Here is an 18323-nt window from a genome sequence, read left to right on the forward strand (position 1 = left end):
ACCCTAATTAACATGCCCAATCAAATTAAACACCTCATCCTAGCACAGGTTTTCCCCTTGTACCTTTATAAAGGAACATTTACCTCTGGGCCAAGTCTGTCTCCTCTCATACAGAGGCAGTCCTTTGTCCCTCCAGGACAAACACCCAGCCCCCCTCCTTCATTCCCTTCCCCTTCTTCCTCTTCCTCTGTCTCCTGTCTTTGTCCCCTATCCCTGCCCTCTGTCCTTCTGGGACAAATAAATCTCCCTTGTGGTAAGAACACAGTCTTAGGGGTCCTGAGCCAGTTTCGGTAGGTTCACGCCACCACACCTAACTTGTGTGATTTGTTTTAGCTATGTAGATTAATATTCACAATAAGAAAAATCTATTCCAAGTGCCCAGTTTATTACCTCATCTTTTCTCTTCCAGGTATACTCTTTCTTGGTTCGAAGACCAGTGTTGACTGATGTGCATAGGAAAAAAAAAAAAAAAAAAAAGAATTAGGAGTACTTTTGCTCTCTCCAAATGCAAGGGGGAAGTCTTCCCTTCCCCTTGCATTTCCAAACAGGCTGTTTTACTTTCTTCCCTTGGAGTTCTGTAATAAGCCCCTAAAGATCTAACACACAGGCTGGCAAGCAGGTCCCACAAACAAAGCAGGCTGTATGCAGGCAAGAGGGTACAGTGTGGACTGCATAGCAAGGCACCTGTTCCCACTCCACAAATCAGTCCCTCCCACTGACTGTTGCCATATATGAGAATGAGGGCTGCAGACTGGTAGGCCTCTTTTTTTTTTTTTTTTTTTTTTTAATGAAAACCTCAAAATCTACATTTGTAACCATGAAACTTCTATATATTTTTCCATGGCAACTCACTGAAATTTTTCAAAGCAAAACGTGTTTCAGGGTCCAAACTCAAGGAACTTGATCACGACCTGGCCTTAACCATTTGTGAGTTGTGTCTCGAGCCCACTGGACAATACTAATCTATGCCCCCCTTTGTCTAGTGTCTTTTCAGAGGGCCTGAGGTAAGCAAGGTCTCCTCTCAAAATAGCAGTTATTCTTAAATCGAGTGCTCTCGTGCTCGGTAACAACCAGAGTTAGAGGCTGACTCTGTATTCAAGCTGGGACAGGTGGGGTGGTGGTGGCACAGCGCCTACGAAGGCCAGGACCACGAGCACAGAATGGAGTCCTTGGGTATATTTCCCCCAGAACAAAGCCTTCCTGCCTACTCTTCTCTGTGTAATCAATGTTCTGCAACATGATTGAGAATTGTATCTATTGACTTCAGTTCCTTACTGAATTGTGTACTTCAAAGTGTAACTAGAGCAACTGGTGGACTTGTGGCTGTGACTACAGTTTGCAATACTCAGAGAAGGTGGGCCAGGTTTCATATTCCCTTCAGCTGCTGGGAACAGACCAGTTCCCCACCCTTGACCCCACTGTGGGAGTCTCTCCTCTCCCCATTTCAATAGTGCTGCAATAGTATTTTGTTGATCCACCCTACCAGGGCTTGTTGTTTGTTATCAAAGTATATGGAGGGAGGGACAGAGGAGAGGCAAGAGCCACATGGATTTTATCGTCTCTGATAGGTAACCTCCCAAAAGCAAAGTGGCAGCCAGTGTGGACCCTAGAGTGGGGACCACCTCCAATCACTTTTCAGAATGAAAAGAACTTTACATTTGTGGAAATGCTTCACAGTGGTTTTCTCACCACTAGAAGGCTATCATCCCTTACCAATGTCATGGGGTGCTTCATCATTTTTGACAGGCTCCGATGCCAGAATTATCAGAAGCTTGCTGACATCTGCAATTCCCTGGATCTAAAAGGCAAAAGAAATGACAATTAGTCAAAAGAACACACATTGATTCCCCAATGGCTGCTCCCCAATTTTCATTGTAAAGAATGCAAGAAACAAGTTAATATTTAGCACAAGGTCTCCAGCCTAAACCGTGTGTGTGTGTGTGTGTGTGTGTGTGTGTGTGTGTGTGTGTGTGTGTGTGTGTGTGTGTGTCTGCCTGTCTGTCTGTCTGCCTGTCTGTCTGTCTGCCTGCCTGTCTGTCTGTCTGTTTCCTTGTGTTCTGAGACAGGAGCTATTATGTAGCCCAGGCTGCTGGCCTCCGATTCACTAACATCTGTCTCTCACTGCCAAACTGCTGGGGCTACAACACTCAACACACAGACCCAGGCAAGCCCTATTCTTTTACTTTGAAATCCCCTTTCATATTGTTTCAAAGAAATCTTAGGTTAGAAAATTGTCTTCTGCATACTTATGGAAGTCAGAGCAAAAATATCTATTCCTTACTTATGGCTAGACTAGAATACCCCATCTAGAAAGAAGGGAATGGCCAGCAAGCTGTGGATTGCTTTTATACCTACACTGAAGATTGGAGATTTAAGACCGGACTTCCCATTGGCTTCCCAGAATTCTGGGGGCAAAAGAACAGTGATTAAACTCTAAATTCTGAATTATCTCAACTAGTCCTCACACTAGTCTAACAAAATGGCTGCTGCCAGTATCCTCATTACATTAGTAGCAAACCAAAGGTCAAAACAGTTGAGCAACTTGCTTGGTTCTTACATCCAGTAAGCACCAGTCAGCTGTTAAATCCTGACTCCAAAATTAACTGTTGTCATCTGAGTTTTGAAACTGCTTATTAAGCACCATACAAAGCAAATGGCTCCTTAGAGATTATGCTTCTTACCTGCTCACACGACTTAGGAATAATGCTGGGTGCAACATGTGGCTCTTCTGTCTTGCTGTTAATTACATTACCATACACAAGAACAATGAATTTCATAGTCACATGGTTAAGAGTCATTTCATTATAGCTTGACAGAGTCTCCACGTACGCATGATTGGATGTCACACACTTCTGAAATTTTAAATCCTACAAGGAAATGACATTTTTTTATAAACCAAATGGATACATGCTAGCAAGAAGGGAACAGATGCCCTAGTCTGAGTTCCTTGAGTATGTCAGGATGCACATAGAGCCTGGAGTCGACAGAGCGTATTTAGAGTTTAGCATGGCTTCTGCAAGTGACCCTGATTTTGGTCATCCTGTCTGATGAATGAGCCATCCACTTCACCATATGATCAGCCATGTTGAAAGGTTCAGGCATTATGCTGGTCTGCCTCTGTTACCTGGCGGAAGCCACTCAGGCAGTACCCTGGTCAGCCCAGGGTTCCATGAGAACTAAGTCTACATGCAGGTACAAAGGACCCCTTTAAAAGACAGACCCTTGCCCACTTACACTCTCTCTGCTCTTCTCTTCTCTTCTCCCAACTACACTCTCTGTCCCTCTTCTCTTCCTCTTCTCTTACTTCTCTTACACTTTTCTGTACCTCTCTCTCTTTCTCTGTCCTACTCTGTTCTTCCATTTCTCCCTCTCCCATCGTAATAAACTCTATGATTAATATACTCTCTGCTCTCCATGGTTCATGTTCCATAGAGCGTGCCTTTAATTTAAACAGAAATCTAACACAAAGCTATTGGATTTCTAGGCTTAACCAGGCTCAAGACTCATAGGTTTCTTCTAGTAGTAAGTAAATGACCACTTGATAACTGAATATGCAATAATAAAAAAAATCCCAAATCAAGGCAAGCAAGGCATTTACTCCATCTGGGCTATCCACGAAGGCCCAGAATTGTAGACTTTGGAACTGAACAGCAGCTATTGTGGGTGGAATTGAGTCCACTCCCCAAAAGCTTTAGCTGAAGTCCTAACCTTCAGCTTCCCAGAATATGACTTTATTTGGAAGTAGAGCCTATTCAGTTAGGTAAGATGAGGCTACGTATGAGTTGGGGGAATTTGTAAGCAAACTTGAATACAGGGGAGATGCTATGTGAAGATAAAGGCACCCAAGTACAACCCAAGGAGGGAAACCTGAGCCAGATGCTCCCTGTTAGCAGAAGCTAGCCTCGCTTTCAGGGCAGCCTTTGGTTGTCAGTCACTGACAGGCAAGTGAAGTGCTTATTTTCTGGGGGCATCGGCACAGCCAGGGCACCAAAAGTCATTATGGTCATATTGGAAATGAAACCTGAACTGGCTTGGAGGACATACTGTTTTTAACCCAAGGTTTACAATTAATCAGAAAAAAATGTTGAACTTTAGGTCTGTCACTTCCTCGGCTTCTGCCTCACAGTAAGGGTGAGAATAAACACAAGTAACTTACAAATATGAAACTGCAGATGACACTGGTCTGGGACAGACTTGAACCACTACTTTAGGGGAAAAGCTCACAGACAGGGTTTAGTCCTCTCACCAAAGTTTCTGAAAACCTAAGCGATGTATGCCCAGGATTGTTCATTAACTTCTTTTGATTAATGATGTGCTCATCTTTGGGAGGATCTACCCATTTAATAGTCTCTATTTCTATTCTTTAAAAGGATCTTTCAGGTAGCCTGGAAAAATTAACTCTGACAAGAGGATTAATGGCCCACAGGGATTTAGGATGAAACAGTAGTTAAAACTCACTTTAAAGAATCAGACACCACCTTCCTTTCTATCGTTGTCTAAAAAATATGGGATGTACTTTATTTAAAAAAAATTAGTACTTACAAATGTATTGACATTTTCTTCCCATAACTTACCTCACCAGCAATATCATGTTCAAAATACTGACTCGCAGTAACAAGAGCCAAGTTGAGCCATATTTTATATTCCAGAGATGGCCAGAAGACATCAAAACCTTCATATAAATCCTCCAAGGAGATGAAAAAGGCCTGAAATAACAAGATATCAAGACACAGACAGCTAAATTATAGTCAGTCATTAAACAAGATGGTCACCATCTTCTCAAACAGCCAATTACTAACTCTATGATACTCTAGCACCAATCTGATACTCTAATATTTAAAAGAATTAGCATTGTGGAAAGATTACATAAGATGATAAAATTTGTGGTACAGCAAAAGGTATACACTTAAAAAGTAGCCCCAGAGGGGCTGTAGAGATGGCTCAGCAGTTAAGAGCACTGGTTTTTCTCCAGAGGACCCAGGTTTGGTTCCCAGCACCCACATCAAGTGGCTCACAACTATCCATAAGTGCAACTCTTGGAGATCCAACACCTCTGTTCTCTCCCGGCATCTGTACTCTCATACACACATGTACACACCTACTCATATTTAAAAATAAAAAACAATTTTTTAATATACCCAGATATTCATCACTCAATAAGTACGTTGAAATTTTGGCTCATGAGCCTAAGATTCAGGACCTTATCTCTCACAGCAGCTAATCCACAGTGCTCCTTACTTACAGTGTCCCTTTCAGAGGCAAATTCCTTGTACTCTGTCAGAATTCGAGCTAAATGAATTGTCATGAGTTCATTCAGACCTGTGACTACACACACCCCTTCTCTTGTCCAGAAACAACATGGTATAATTTGATGATTTATCATTCCTTTCTGCAGCTCTACATTCCCATAACACACTGTTCCTTCTATCAGCCTCAAAACTGAGAACAATTTGTAATGGGACCTTTAGATCCTTTTTATTGGGATTTTCCACCCCAAATGGGAATTCAGGTTACTTATTTGTTGAACAAATAGCGTATTACTTGTCAAGTGTAAACAAAAGGAAGAGAGTTTGAAAACAAATGAGTTCTTTTCAAATACTGCTTTCAGAATGGTGACAATTAACACAGCATTAAAATACAGATGATTTTCTAATCTCAATAACATCAAAGGACAGGCATCCTCTCTGCTTAAATAATAAGGAAATCAAGACTCAAGGAGGTTAAATAACTCATTCACAGGCCAGTTGCGACAGAGCTCAGCAGAGCCTCAAATGTGAGAGATTAAGTCTCTCTTCTCTGAGCTCTTCTATACTGCTGGCATCAGCTGATCAAGTGATCAAATAAAATATCAGACCCCAAGCAAAGAAAAGATACTGTCATTCCTTGTTAAGGATTAACTAATAACCTACAAGCAAACTATTTTGTACCTGCAAAGTAGTTTCACAGATGGCAGTAAATTCAATTTCACGCTTAAGCAAACAGCTCAGCTCGCCAAGTACTTCCCCACTGGTGCAGTACTCTGTATACATAGTCTTGAACTGCCTTTCAAACCTCGGGCTTGCGTCTATCCCAAAGGTGGGAGATGAGCTATGCAACTGTAGTGGGGAGATTATGAGAAGGAAATAAAAGCGTCAAGTTCTTTGAGTATATCAACATCCTCTACTCTTTCTTGCAATTGTTCTAGAGAAAGCCAATGATTCTTTAATGAGATGTGTCAAGAATGAATGAAAGAATTGACTTCCACACAAGTCATGGTTTATTTCATAGTTGAACACTTCAAGGCCAAGGTTTTCTCCACATAAAAAGTAAAAGTTGTTGGGCTAGGGATGTAGCTCAGGGGTGCAGCACTTGCCTAACATGCTTGAGGACTCAAGTTCAATCCTAAGCACTGAAAAACAAAGCAAAACAAACAAACAAACAGAAACCCCAAGATTCTTATAAAGATTAAATAACAAAACGCATTGTCTTTCTTGATTACTTTTATAAAAATTAAAACTAACCTCTTCCAGTCTGCATCCTTTTAATGTACTACTGGTTGGAGAGCCCTAATCTAAGTTAGTGGAAACCCAACATGCTCCAAAACCTGTAAATAACTGTGGACTGAAAAAACACCACTGATGGGAAATTCTACACTTGACCTTACATGGTGGATCACAGTCAAAATGTAGGCACAATAAAAATACTACATAAAATTGCCTTTAAGATATGTAGAAGGCATACAAGAAACAAAAACAAATTTCATGTTTAGACTTGAACATTACTCCAAAGAGATCTCATTATAGATATACCAAAATCTGATTCCAAACATCAGAGGACACAGGGGTCTAGAAATTGGGATTCCCATGCTGAGAATAAGGATGAACCACCCTCAGAATCCCTAGTCTGAAGACTCATTTCCCAAGAGAAAAACTACCACCATGTATATATTTCCTGGATTTTATGTTCTGTTCATTTTTATGAGAAATGCCTGGACAGATTATGGTAGTGGACAAAGCTGTAAATAAATTAAATGTCCTATTCGTTATGCTATGTTGTTTTCTTCGTAGGCAATGAGAGACACTGGTGATGTGAGGAGAGAGAGAACAGTGGCACACTTCTATAATCCCAGCATTTGGGAGGCAGAGGCAGGTAGATCTCTGTGTCTGAGTTAAGTCTGGTCTACAGAGTCAGTTCCAGGACAACCAAGTCTGTACTTAGAAATCCTGCCTCAAATAACAAAACAAACAAATTTCTCAGGACCAGATAGCCAGGGTGAGATTCTGGGAGTGCCATATCCAAAAAATTCAAGATATTGTTTCTTAATGGCCACTAGTTTTGTTACCAGAAACACACACACACACACAAAGCCTGTCAACTTTTCATAACCTAGAATCACCTGAGATGAGTCTCAGTTGAGGAAATATCTAAACCAAGCTCATCGGTGGACATGTCTGTGAGGGATATCTTGATTGGTTATTGACCCAGTCACTGTGGGTAACACCATTCCCTAGGCAGAACTCTGTACTTTACAAGAATGAAAAAAGGAGGGGCAACATAGGCAAGCAATGATGAGTTTGTTCACTCTTTGCATTAGAGGTCCTATAGGTGGGACATCTTCATTCCCAGTATAAAGTTTTCCTAGAGAAATCCTAATTCCTAGGACACCTCTTTTACAATCCTAAATGTCTATACATCTCATTTATTTTGTACATTGTGTCCTCTCCTTTTGTCCTTCCATTGGAAAATAAATTCTAAATGAGCTGAGATTTTTGTCAGTTTTTTCAATCCTCTACCTAGAATGACCAGTGCTTGCTGTGACAGTAACAAAATGGCCTTTTAATCAATTAACAAAACTGCCTAGAATCAGATTCTTGGCATTACATTTTCTTCATATTATTTCATCACAGTAGTTTATTTTCATCAGAGTGAAAGGTCTAAAACACTGATTTTATAATTTGGAAGGTAAATATATTCTCTTTCCTAGGATAAAGGTTTGTCACATAAGCGCATCAGCTGGGAAATAGAAGCTGATCAGTGTATAAGCCACTCGGACCACTGTAGTCAGCTACCGAGGTATCAGTATGAAGGAAGAGACAGGATTCTTGCCCCCATCACACTATTGAATTCATATTCCCTTTTTCACTCCTCTCTGTCTCTCTCTGTATATCTTTGTGTCTCTGTCTCTCTGTGTGTAGCTCTCTCTCTGTCTCTGTGTGTAGCTCTGTCTCTCAGTTTCTCTGTACCTCTCTGTGTCTCTGTCTCTCTGTATATCTCTGTCTCTCAGTCTCTCTGTCTCTGTCTCTCTGTATATCTCTGTCTTCTCTCAGTCTCCCTCTCTGTGTCTCTGTATATCTCTGTCTTTCTGTATATCTCTCTCAGTTTCTCTGTCTTTTTGTGTCTCTGTCTCTCAGTCTCTTTGTCTCTCTCTCTGTGTCTCTATATCCATCTCTCTCTCCTCAAACAAAAGTCTCCTTATAGCAACTGAGAAGTTTTATTTTGATCTTCATCCACCTGGACCTCTGTGAGGTCTGAGTTGCAGCCAAGTTCTTATGCCTGAACTCTCATTTAGGTAAATGATTCCAAGTACTTACTGGTTCCCACCTCTGAACATCCTCGCACCACTAATTCCTCCAGCTTTGTTGTGAGTAAGTGTAAATAACCACGCTGAGTGCACTTTGTAAAACGGGAAGCACATTCGAGTATTAATTGTGACAATGCTGTCTCAACCCTCACACTTCCTCGCCATGGAAATGCTTTCATGTGGGGGAGACTCACAATTTCAAACTTTTCAGCTCCAGAACTCACCCCTAAATTACAACAGTATATTCAAAACATATTTTAAATAGAGAAAATGTAATTGTTCTTACACTTGCCATTCCTGAAATGATTAAAAAGATTCCTTGTGGCATTTCACCTTCTCTACAGATGATATCTCCATAGTCAAAATAGGTAAGTCTAGTTCTTTCCTGGATGAAAAAATAAAATAGGGAGAGAGTGAAACCTAAAAGTTCATAGGCCACTTGTCTAAACACAAATTAACTTTTTAAAATTGAAGATGGTTTTCATGTAGCATAAAATGGAAAACATATTCTGGGGTTGTTAGTTATAGTAATACACATATCATTTCAATTTTAAGGAATAAAAATACAGGCAAACAAGGAAAGACCTTGTGATCAGCACTTAACACAGCAAATAATGCTAGCACCCAGTAAATGTTTAGGGGGTGATTGAGCAAATGAACAAATAAGGTAGTAATTAGCCCTCACTGGGGCTTGGCCTATGAATGTCAAACCAGGCAATCAACTTCTTGGCCACAGAAGGGTCTCTTAGTTAGTTGGGGAAGGTGTTGTCAATGAAGTGTGATGGCTGTAGTAAAGCAGACAGGAACACAGCACTTGGGGACAAGTGAAGAAAGGATACAGGGTTTCTCCCAGTTGTTTGCAGTACCTCCACTAGCAAGGCAGGGATAGGTAAGTTGAGGCCTGAAAGAAGAGCAGCAGAGGGCAGATTGATATGAAAAGACCTAGTAGCAAACACAGTGTATACAGCTGGGATAACTGCAAAAGATTCCATATATCTCAAGCAGGACCAGAGACCAGCCTTAGCTATCACAAGGCATCAGTAGCATTGTAGGTACCTGGGGCGCTACATCCTTTATGAATTCACAAAAATGTTTAAATTCTTTTAAAACAGTAATGATAATAATGCTTTTTTTGTAAAGAAAGTGTTTTAATATATTCATTTTTGGTGTATGTGTGATGCGTGTGTTGATATGTATAATGTGTGTCCATGTATGTGTTTGTGTGTGTATTGCAGGTGAAGTCAGAAGACAGTCTTGGGTGTCTGTCTTTGCCTTCCACCTTGTTTGAAACGGGGTCTCTTGAGACACGGTGTGTAGTAGGCTATCTGGCCACAAGCTTCCAGGAATTTTGCTGTCTCACAACAAGCACTGGGATTCCTGAGGAGTGCTACCTTGTCCAGCTGTATATGCATTCTAGGGACTCAAACTCAGGTTCACATGCTTGCCATGGCAACACTTTACCATCTCCCCAGGCTAATATGCTTAATTTCATAATAACACCAACAGATATAAAGCAGAGATTTCTACATATTTTTTGAGAAGGAATAGGCCTGCCAAAGCAAAATTGCTAAGGGCCCACAAAAGACATAACATAGCCCCATTGGAGACAAGTCTAGAGCCAGTTCTAGAAGAGGCTCATGGGCATTGAAGAGTTTGGGCTTTAACCAAAGTGATCCACTTAAGGGATTTTAATAGGAAAATTGTGGCAGCAGTTAGCATTTGAGAAGTACATGCAGTAAACAGGTTTCCAAATCACCCATACTTGCTATCTCAGAGCATGGAGTAAAGACCCAAGAAAGTACCTCTCACCTCCCAGTTGACGTGTTTTTGAACTGTGTGATGGCACACTAGCACCGGCAATTCTACAGTTAAAAATCCAAGGGCTTACCTAAGCTTAATTACTTGCTTTATGTATTATGTCAGCCTTGATTCTCTACCATTATATTTGCAGTTATCTTTATAGACTATTCTCGTGTGTGTGTGTGTGTGTGTGTGTGTGTGTGTGTGTGTGTGTGTGTGTAGGGCAGAGGACAATCTCGGTCCTCTCCTGCTACTAAGTTTGAGACAAGGTCTCTTTTTCTTTGTTCACTGCTACACAATGATAGCTGATCTGGGAGTTGGCAGGAATTCTCCTGTCTCCGCCTTCTATCTCACCTAGGGACAATGGAATTGTACATGTGTGCTACTACACCCAACTTCTCATGGGTTCTGGGGATCTGAACTCAGATCCTCATGCTGGTACAACACATGCTTTATCTTGGAGCTATCTCCCAATACTGATGAATGTCATTTTAATGAATTCATAGTTGGGAGTTGGAAGCAGGGAGCAGTAGAGAAAATTAGCTTCATAATTTTTTCTCCTTGTAGCTATGACAGATAGTAAGAATGAACTCGTCTACAATAAGAGATGCTTCTACTGTTTTACCATGTGGATTTGTTAACCCAGGCAAGAGTGCTGGGCTAGTCCTGATTAAAAAGGACATACACAAATTCCCGATCGGGTGTGATTTTTATCTTGGTGAAATTTGGTGATACATTGTTTGTGATCTAATAAAGCAACTGGAGATCAAAACGCAAAGCTAGCCACAGGCACGAGCCAGGCAGTAGTGATACACACATTTAATCCCAGAAGCCATACTAGCTAGCCATAGAGACCAGGTACACAACTTTAATCCCAGGACTTAGGAGACAGAGGCAGACCGATTTCTATCTGCACAGATTTGAGCTACACAAAAGTGATCTCAGCACTTGGGATCACACACCTTTAATCATAGCACTATGGAGGTAGAGACAGGAGTGATAAGGCTGGGTGGAGAGGAATATAAGGCAGGAGGAGACAGGAACTCGGAAGATTGTAGTCTTGGTGGAGAGCAGTGCAGTCTACATCACACTTTGAGGATTTGTGGAGACAAGATCACCCCTTTCAGTCTGAGGTAAGAGCTAGTGGCCAACTGCTTTGCTTTTCTGATCTTCAGCTTGAACCCCAATATCTGTGGCTGATTTTTTATCATTTGTGTTACAGTGAAATCTGACTTACATGGCAAAATATTAAAGCAAGGAGCCACTTAAACAATGAATGGCGTCTGTAGGCGGGGGAGAAAATCTACCAGCAGTAGTATGACTAATTGCAGAGGGGAGAAAGGCTTGCTGGGCTGTACATTAGATGACTGTGAGTCAATAGTGTGTGGAGTTATCTTCTCATGCTCTTTACCATGACTCCCAGTTCGTTCCTGGGTGGTCAGTCAGTCATTGTGAAAATTATTAGCTATAAGGAACCAAATTCTAACTTTATCTTAAAATTCTACTTAAAAAAAAAAAAAAAAGAACTGTGCGGGGCATTGGTGGCGTATGCCTTTAATCCCAACACTCGGGAGGCAGAGGCAGGCGGATATCTGTGAGTTCGAGACCAGCCTGGTCTACAAGAGCCAGTTCCAGGACAGCCTACAAAGCCACAGAGAAACCCTGTCTCAGGAAAAAAATAAAAATAAAAAAAAAAAAAATAAGCTGCATGGGATGTGAGTTTTAACAAGCAACTTTCAATTCCTTCTTCCCAGTCCCACGCTACGTCCTCCCATTTGCTAGACACCATCTGTTTTTCCAAACCACCCCCAGGGAATCCTGCCAACCAGGGTTCCCTCTGGACAGCTGCTGCAAGCTGCACCAACTGGACTTCCCAAGAGTCTGAACTGAAGCAAAGAACTTAGGATTCGAGAGCCCATGTGTTCCACCTAAGCACTAGGAAAAAAACAAAGTCCACAGATTCCTGTTAGGCGCTTCTGCCCTGCCTAATGTTATAGACTGAATGCTCGTATCTCCCGAGAATTCCTGTGTTTAAATCCCAGGTTCCAGCATGAGGGTTTTAGGAGGTAGGGCCTTTGGGAAGTGCTTAGGTCATAAGGGTGAATGAAGCCCACGTGTTTGGGATTAGTGCCCTTATGAAAGAAGCACCATGGAGCCAACCCTCCTGCCCCTTCTGTCAGATGGAGACATAGAGAAGATATCATTTATGAACCAGATGCAGACTCTCACCAGACACCACATCTGATCATGCCGTGACTTCCCAGATTCCATAACTGTGAGAAGTAAGTTTCTGTTGTTTGAAAGCCACTTCGTCTATGACACTTTGCTATAGCAAATCAAGATAGCCAAATGGCTCTTCTCTATGAAAGCAACCACAATAAATTAGGTTCCTGAGGTCTTCAACCAAAACAAGGGGGTCGGGGGAGGTACAGGGCTTAAATTTAACTCAAGTTATGTTTTTGATATGCTTTTCTTTAGTCATTGGTTGGGGCAAGGGAAAGAAAATGCTTACATCAAGCCTGAGCCAGAATGGAAGACCTTATTACCTTGAAGAAATCAATGAGAACATCTTTATTTTCCATCCAAACAATGTTGGGCAGGTATTTGTCTGGGGTTGGAGGCGGGATTGCCATTGGAAAGTTATTCAAGGCTTTTATTTTTGTAAGAAGTACCTAAAAATAAACATGTGACAAAAAAAAATGGACGTGAAGTAAAAACCAAGGAAATCTAACTAAGTTTTGTTAACTTGAGTTTTGATTCACAGTCCACCGCCCTCTCCCCCTGACACCATGTGTATTATATCCGTTTTGTTCCTATTATATTCCTCTTATTTTCACTTATTAACTCAGGTCAAACTTGTCATCTTTATAATTTAATTATTATATCCTACCCTGTCTTACACAGCACACACAAACAGCTGGTCCCCTCCAAATACTATGTTATGGTCTGCGTGGATGCCCCAGTCAGTGGAGTGATGCAGTACAAACTCCACCAGCAAATGGAGAAGCAGAAATAAATGAAGTAAATAAATCTGCTGAGTCTAGAGAACAAGACAGAGGAAGATTTCAGAGACAATCCTGATAGAAGTAAGGAATCTGGAAATTTTTCTAAGACTTTCTTCAGGTCCATTCCTGAAGCCTGGCCACATGGCCTGCAAGTCCTCTAAGTCCTTTTTCTTAAATCCCCATGCCTGCTTCTTCACTGACTTTAGCTGCAATTGGCTTCTGTCGTTTGCAGCCAAAGCATTCCAACTGCTGGAGTATGCTGGGCAGCACTGGCTTTGATTGCCACAGGCATTGAAGATGCTGCCGGAACTTATCAAGGCAGCACCTGTGTGTGGTTAAATGCTTTCCCCAGACACCTTCTCTCATTACATCCTGGGACACCTGAGCTTACGGAAGCAATCAAGGTGGGAACTGCGTTACTACCTTATTCATCTCAATGCCTTCATGCTTATCAATGATGCCTCTTGACCAGAGGAAGGTGAGATTTTTCAGGGCTTTAGCAATCACATTGCGGATTGCCTGCTTTGTCTTGAGAGCAATGACAACATCTCGGCCTTCGTGCTCTATGAGTCCTGAAAAAAGTTTGATTTAGTAGGCAACCCATGCAACAACCACAACAACTAGTATTGTATTAGAATGCCCAGAGTATTTGTACATAGCCTTTCATTCTGGCTTCACACAGAACTCCTGAGGTGGTAGGGAGAATTTGCATCCCCATCGCATGCATGAGAAAATTGAAAGCTAGCTTCCCCCACAACTAAACCACCCTCTGTCTTATCCATGGCATCTCCTACCTATTTCTATGCCAAAACTCATTTCACTCGAGTGCTGTTTTGATGTCTCTGTCTCATCCTCTACATACTTTTTGTTGGTTGGATGACTAAAAAACTTTCATTCAAAAAAGCATCTGGACTTAGGTGGATGGGTCTTGTGAGATCAAGTTCAATACTCGTTCCCTTTTAATAAACATAAGAAATCAGGGACTAGACTCCTGGCCAAAATTAACATTTCATGTGTCACTTTTCATTGAGCATGAAGTCTGATATATGTATGGAAGGTACTTGCACATTTTTTCACTAAAATGAATTGGTTAGTAAAACAAAGGGTAGCTACGATGTAGAGCATGGGTTTTAGTACTAGATCCAAAAGAGTTAGAGATCTGACCGCCATTTACTAGTCATGTAACCTCACGCCAGCTAACCAAACTAAGCAAAACAACTTCTTGTCAAAGGTAATCTTCACGTGGCTTTTCCTAAAAACCTTGAGGACTCTGACTTTGCCATCTGAACAGATACCTGGGCTTCCACCCTTTCCTTACACTGACACAGCAGCTGATAGGATCCCTCTGATGTTCTGTACCAGGCTTTCTTTTGGGGGGACCACCACCCAACTCCCAAATCATGACATGGAGACGTCTTATTATATATGAATGCTCGGCCTAGCTTAGGCTCATTTCTGGCTAGCTCTTTTAACTTAAATTAACCTGTTTCTCTTCACCTATTTTTTGCCACAGAGCTTATTACCTTTCCTTCCTTCCCTCCCTCCTTCCTTCCTTTCTTTCTTTTTTTCTTCCTTTCTATATGTCTTAGTTTCCTACTGTCTCTATGTGTGCCTAGCTGGTGGCTGCCCAGGCATGTTGCTCTCTTTCTCCCTGTTCTCTTCTTCTCTTCCAGTCTTAGAGTTCTCCTCCTACTTATTCTTTCTGCCCACCAGCCCCACCTATCCCTCTTCTGCTTAGCTATTGGCCATTCAGCTTTTTTTATTAGACCAATCAGGTGCCTTAGGCAGGCAAGGCGAAACAGCAACACATCTTTTCATAATTAAATACAGCAGAAACAAATGCAGCACATCCTTACATCATTAAACAAATGCAACAGAAGCAAATGTAACACACCTTTACACAGCATAAACAAATGTAGCGCATCTTTATATAGTTAAATATCCTTCGACAATGTTCTGCAGTGGCATCCTTTGGCATGCTCAGACATTGTACCAGCATGTACTTTTTTTTTTTTTTTTTTTTTTTTAAGAATCTGAATCTACCCAATATTGCTTTCCCATCTTTGGGAAAGCATGTGGTCAGCGAATACCAGTTGGATAAATGAATGAATGAGAACATGCAGTGTAAGACTTCACAGCCTGTAATGCCCTATGTGAGGCACCAGCCCTACATGAAACAACAAAGCTATTCTATGATGTTCCTGTATTTACATTGCTCCAAGTGGAATGAGGATCTTGTGGTGAGGATAAGGCATCCATCCACAGAGCAGAGCGTGAGAGCCCTGAGGAGCATCTGTCAGGAAAAAGCCCCCGCAGGGAGACAGGTATTGCAGCTCAGTGCAACCTTCCCAATTACAAAAGGACAAATGCTCACTGCAGAAAGTTGAAAAACCTAAATAATACAGTATATACCCACATAGAAAATACCTATCTATGGTTGAATTATCCAGATACTTCCCTGGATGTTTGGAGCTTTTTTCGTCCCAGATCTTTTTTCCTCTGTCATGAATAGAATTGTGCCCTGTCAATGTCACTTGCTGAAGCTCTAATCCACGTGACCACATTTAGAGGTAACGAGGCTTAAATGATGCCATAAGGGTGGAGCCCCCACCTTGTCAGGATGTAATCTCACTAGACAAATTAGGCACCGGAGTCCCTCTGCCCAAGCAGAAAAGTTCAAATGGGGCACAGCAATAAGGCAGCCATGTTTACCTCCCCCAAAGAAGCCAGTCTTCATCAGAAACCAGCCTTGACAGCAGCATCATCTGGGATTCTGGCCTTCAGAACCACACAGAAATAAAAATCTATAGATTACATGAAAAACAAAACAGAAAACCAAATGCTCCAACCACTCACCTAGTTCTTTAACAGCCTCTCGTTTGTTTTTTTCTAAAATGTCATATAGTTTCTGTAAGAAATTAAGAAATGGTTCTTATTACACCAAGTACAATCCTGGCTTCATCACCTGAGTAAAAATTAAAGAAGCATCACAGGAATTCTCACTTACTTTGGTTTAGGGGAGAGTTCCAGGCCGGGACTCAAATTCAAGTGAACGTTGCACTGCTGATGTTTTGCATAAGTACCATGCTTCACTGTAACTATTATTAGTTCAAAAGGAGGGAGGGAGGGAGGGAGGGAGGGAACTCTGCACTCCACTCCACTAAGAATTCTCATCAGCAAAGACCAATTTGAAGATATGCTGAGGGAACAGTTACCTGGGGATCTACTTTGCCAAGAGCACAAAAACAAGTGGGATGATGTGAACACGAGGCATAAATGAGTTCTAGCGCCCTAAAGGCCACTCCTTAGATGGTTGAAGGAGGAGCTCCACACCAAGGCAAACGGATGGTGTGATTGTTTTGGCAATCACTCAACAGGTACTGTGGGGTGCTCACTGTGTCCCAGGCACTGCTCCTCATAAAACTCACTCTGACTGTCAATCTTTCTGGAGCATATTCTTAGCCATACCAACAACTCTGAGGCAACAACACAAAGTCCCCTGGGTTGTCACATACAGGTCCCTGCAAATGCACTCAGATACTACATGCCACAGGATTACTTATATGGAACAACGGGTTTATTTTCTGAACTTTAAGCAAAACAAAATTTTTGTTTTTTCTCTATTTTGGGATTTTAAAAATTACACCTAGTAAGTCCCTTGCTTTGAATATACAAATGAGATATGTAGTCTTTATGAAACAGTTTGATATCAATAATAGTTATTAGACTCCTTATGGCACCAACATACACACAGCCAGCCCTTTTTGCACCACAATAAGCCTCCTTCACACAGAACTGAGTTTATATTCACACTGAAATTCTGGGCAACAGAAGCCCCTGCCTGCAAAGACACCACTACCAGAGAGGCAATGTCTGTCACCTCTCTGCAGGTAAACTGTCATAGGCCAGTTTCCAGAATCACCAAGTGTTGTGGAATATTATTTTAAGATGTGTTACATTCATTTATGCTGTGGAACACTTGTTTTAAAGATGCAAAGATGTCCTGCATTCTTTTATGTTGCATTTGTTTAACTCTGTGAAGCTGTGTTACTTTGCCTGTCTAAAACACGATTGGTCTAATAAAGAGCTGAATGACCAATAGTGAGGCAGGAAAAAGGATAGGCTGGCCTATAATTCACAGAGATCCACTTGCCTCTGCCTTCTGAGTGCTGGGATTAAAGACATGCACCAGTTTGTCCGTGCATGTCAGTGGCTTTGACAAACCACTGCCCGGTTTGTCAAAGTTTTTAAAACAATGGTTTAATGGGTCTGCAAATGAGCAGAAGGAACACGTAGCAGGCTGGAACACAGCAGAGGGCTGGGACACAGCAGAGGACTGGGACACAGTAGAGGGCTGGACTGGAAACTTGGAAAATCATGCCAAGGAATTCTCATAGCAAAGTTGTGAGAAAAGATGAACCAAGGACTAAACCTAGGAATCATCCCTGTGTATGTGACTGAAATCACTATGCTATAAACAATATGTTTAACAGGGGCTGCCCCTGATTAGGGATGGAGGAGCAAGCTGAGTCATTTAGTGGACTTTTACATGCCAAGTCTTCTTGGACCAGAGACTCATCTTTGACTCATTCAATTTTTAATGCCTATCTCATCAATGGCCAGTAGTGAGTGACTCCACAACTACAAACTTCTCCATGAGGCTCCATGAGTGCCCAGTTCAAATGTGGCTTCCTTCAGCACACTCAATTCTCTGTTTGGTAGGTTATTACTATTGCTTTTGCTTATTGGGTCTTTTTTTGTTCAAGATGCACACACTCAAGCATACCCCCACATAAGTGCATGCATGCACAAGCACACAGTTCAGACTGTTTTCTGAAGCACTTTGTATAGCAAACATCTGGACCTGTTTGCTGAAATCTCTCTGTTGGTCACACATGTCTTAAAGATATGAGTGTATCTAAGAAAGGTAATTCCCATCCACCCCACAACCCCATGTC

At 41.6% G+C, this 18323-nt stretch overlaps 1 protein-coding gene across 1 annotated transcript in view; it reads right to left on the reverse strand.

Moving 5' to 3' along the window:
* Nucleotides 1–1702: 1702 nt before the first annotated feature.
* The window catches only part of Slc9c2 (solute carrier family 9 member C2 (putative)), a 50778-nt gene continuing 34157 nt past the window's right edge, over nt 1703–18323 (reverse strand). The window contains exons 18-25 of the mRNA XM_035445820.1: nt 16222–16273; nt 13789–13937; nt 12907–13032; nt 8847–8945; nt 5928–6095; nt 4575–4706; nt 2682–2867; nt 1703–1798 (exon numbers count right to left, since the gene is read on the reverse strand). Coding sequence (XP_035301711.1) covers nt 1703–1798; nt 2682–2867; nt 4575–4706; nt 5928–6095; nt 8847–8945; nt 12907–13032; nt 13789–13937; nt 16222–16273 — 1008 coding nt within the window. The remainder of the gene's footprint in view (nt 1799–2681; nt 2868–4574; nt 4707–5927; nt 6096–8846; nt 8946–12906; nt 13033–13788; nt 13938–16221; nt 16274–18323) is intronic.

This window comes from Cricetulus griseus, chromosome 5 (genome assembly GCF_003668045.3).
Source record: "Cricetulus griseus strain 17A/GY chromosome 5, alternate assembly CriGri-PICRH-1.0, whole genome shotgun sequence".
NCBI classification, from domain to species: Eukaryota; Metazoa; Chordata; class Mammalia; order Rodentia; family Cricetidae; genus Cricetulus; species Cricetulus griseus.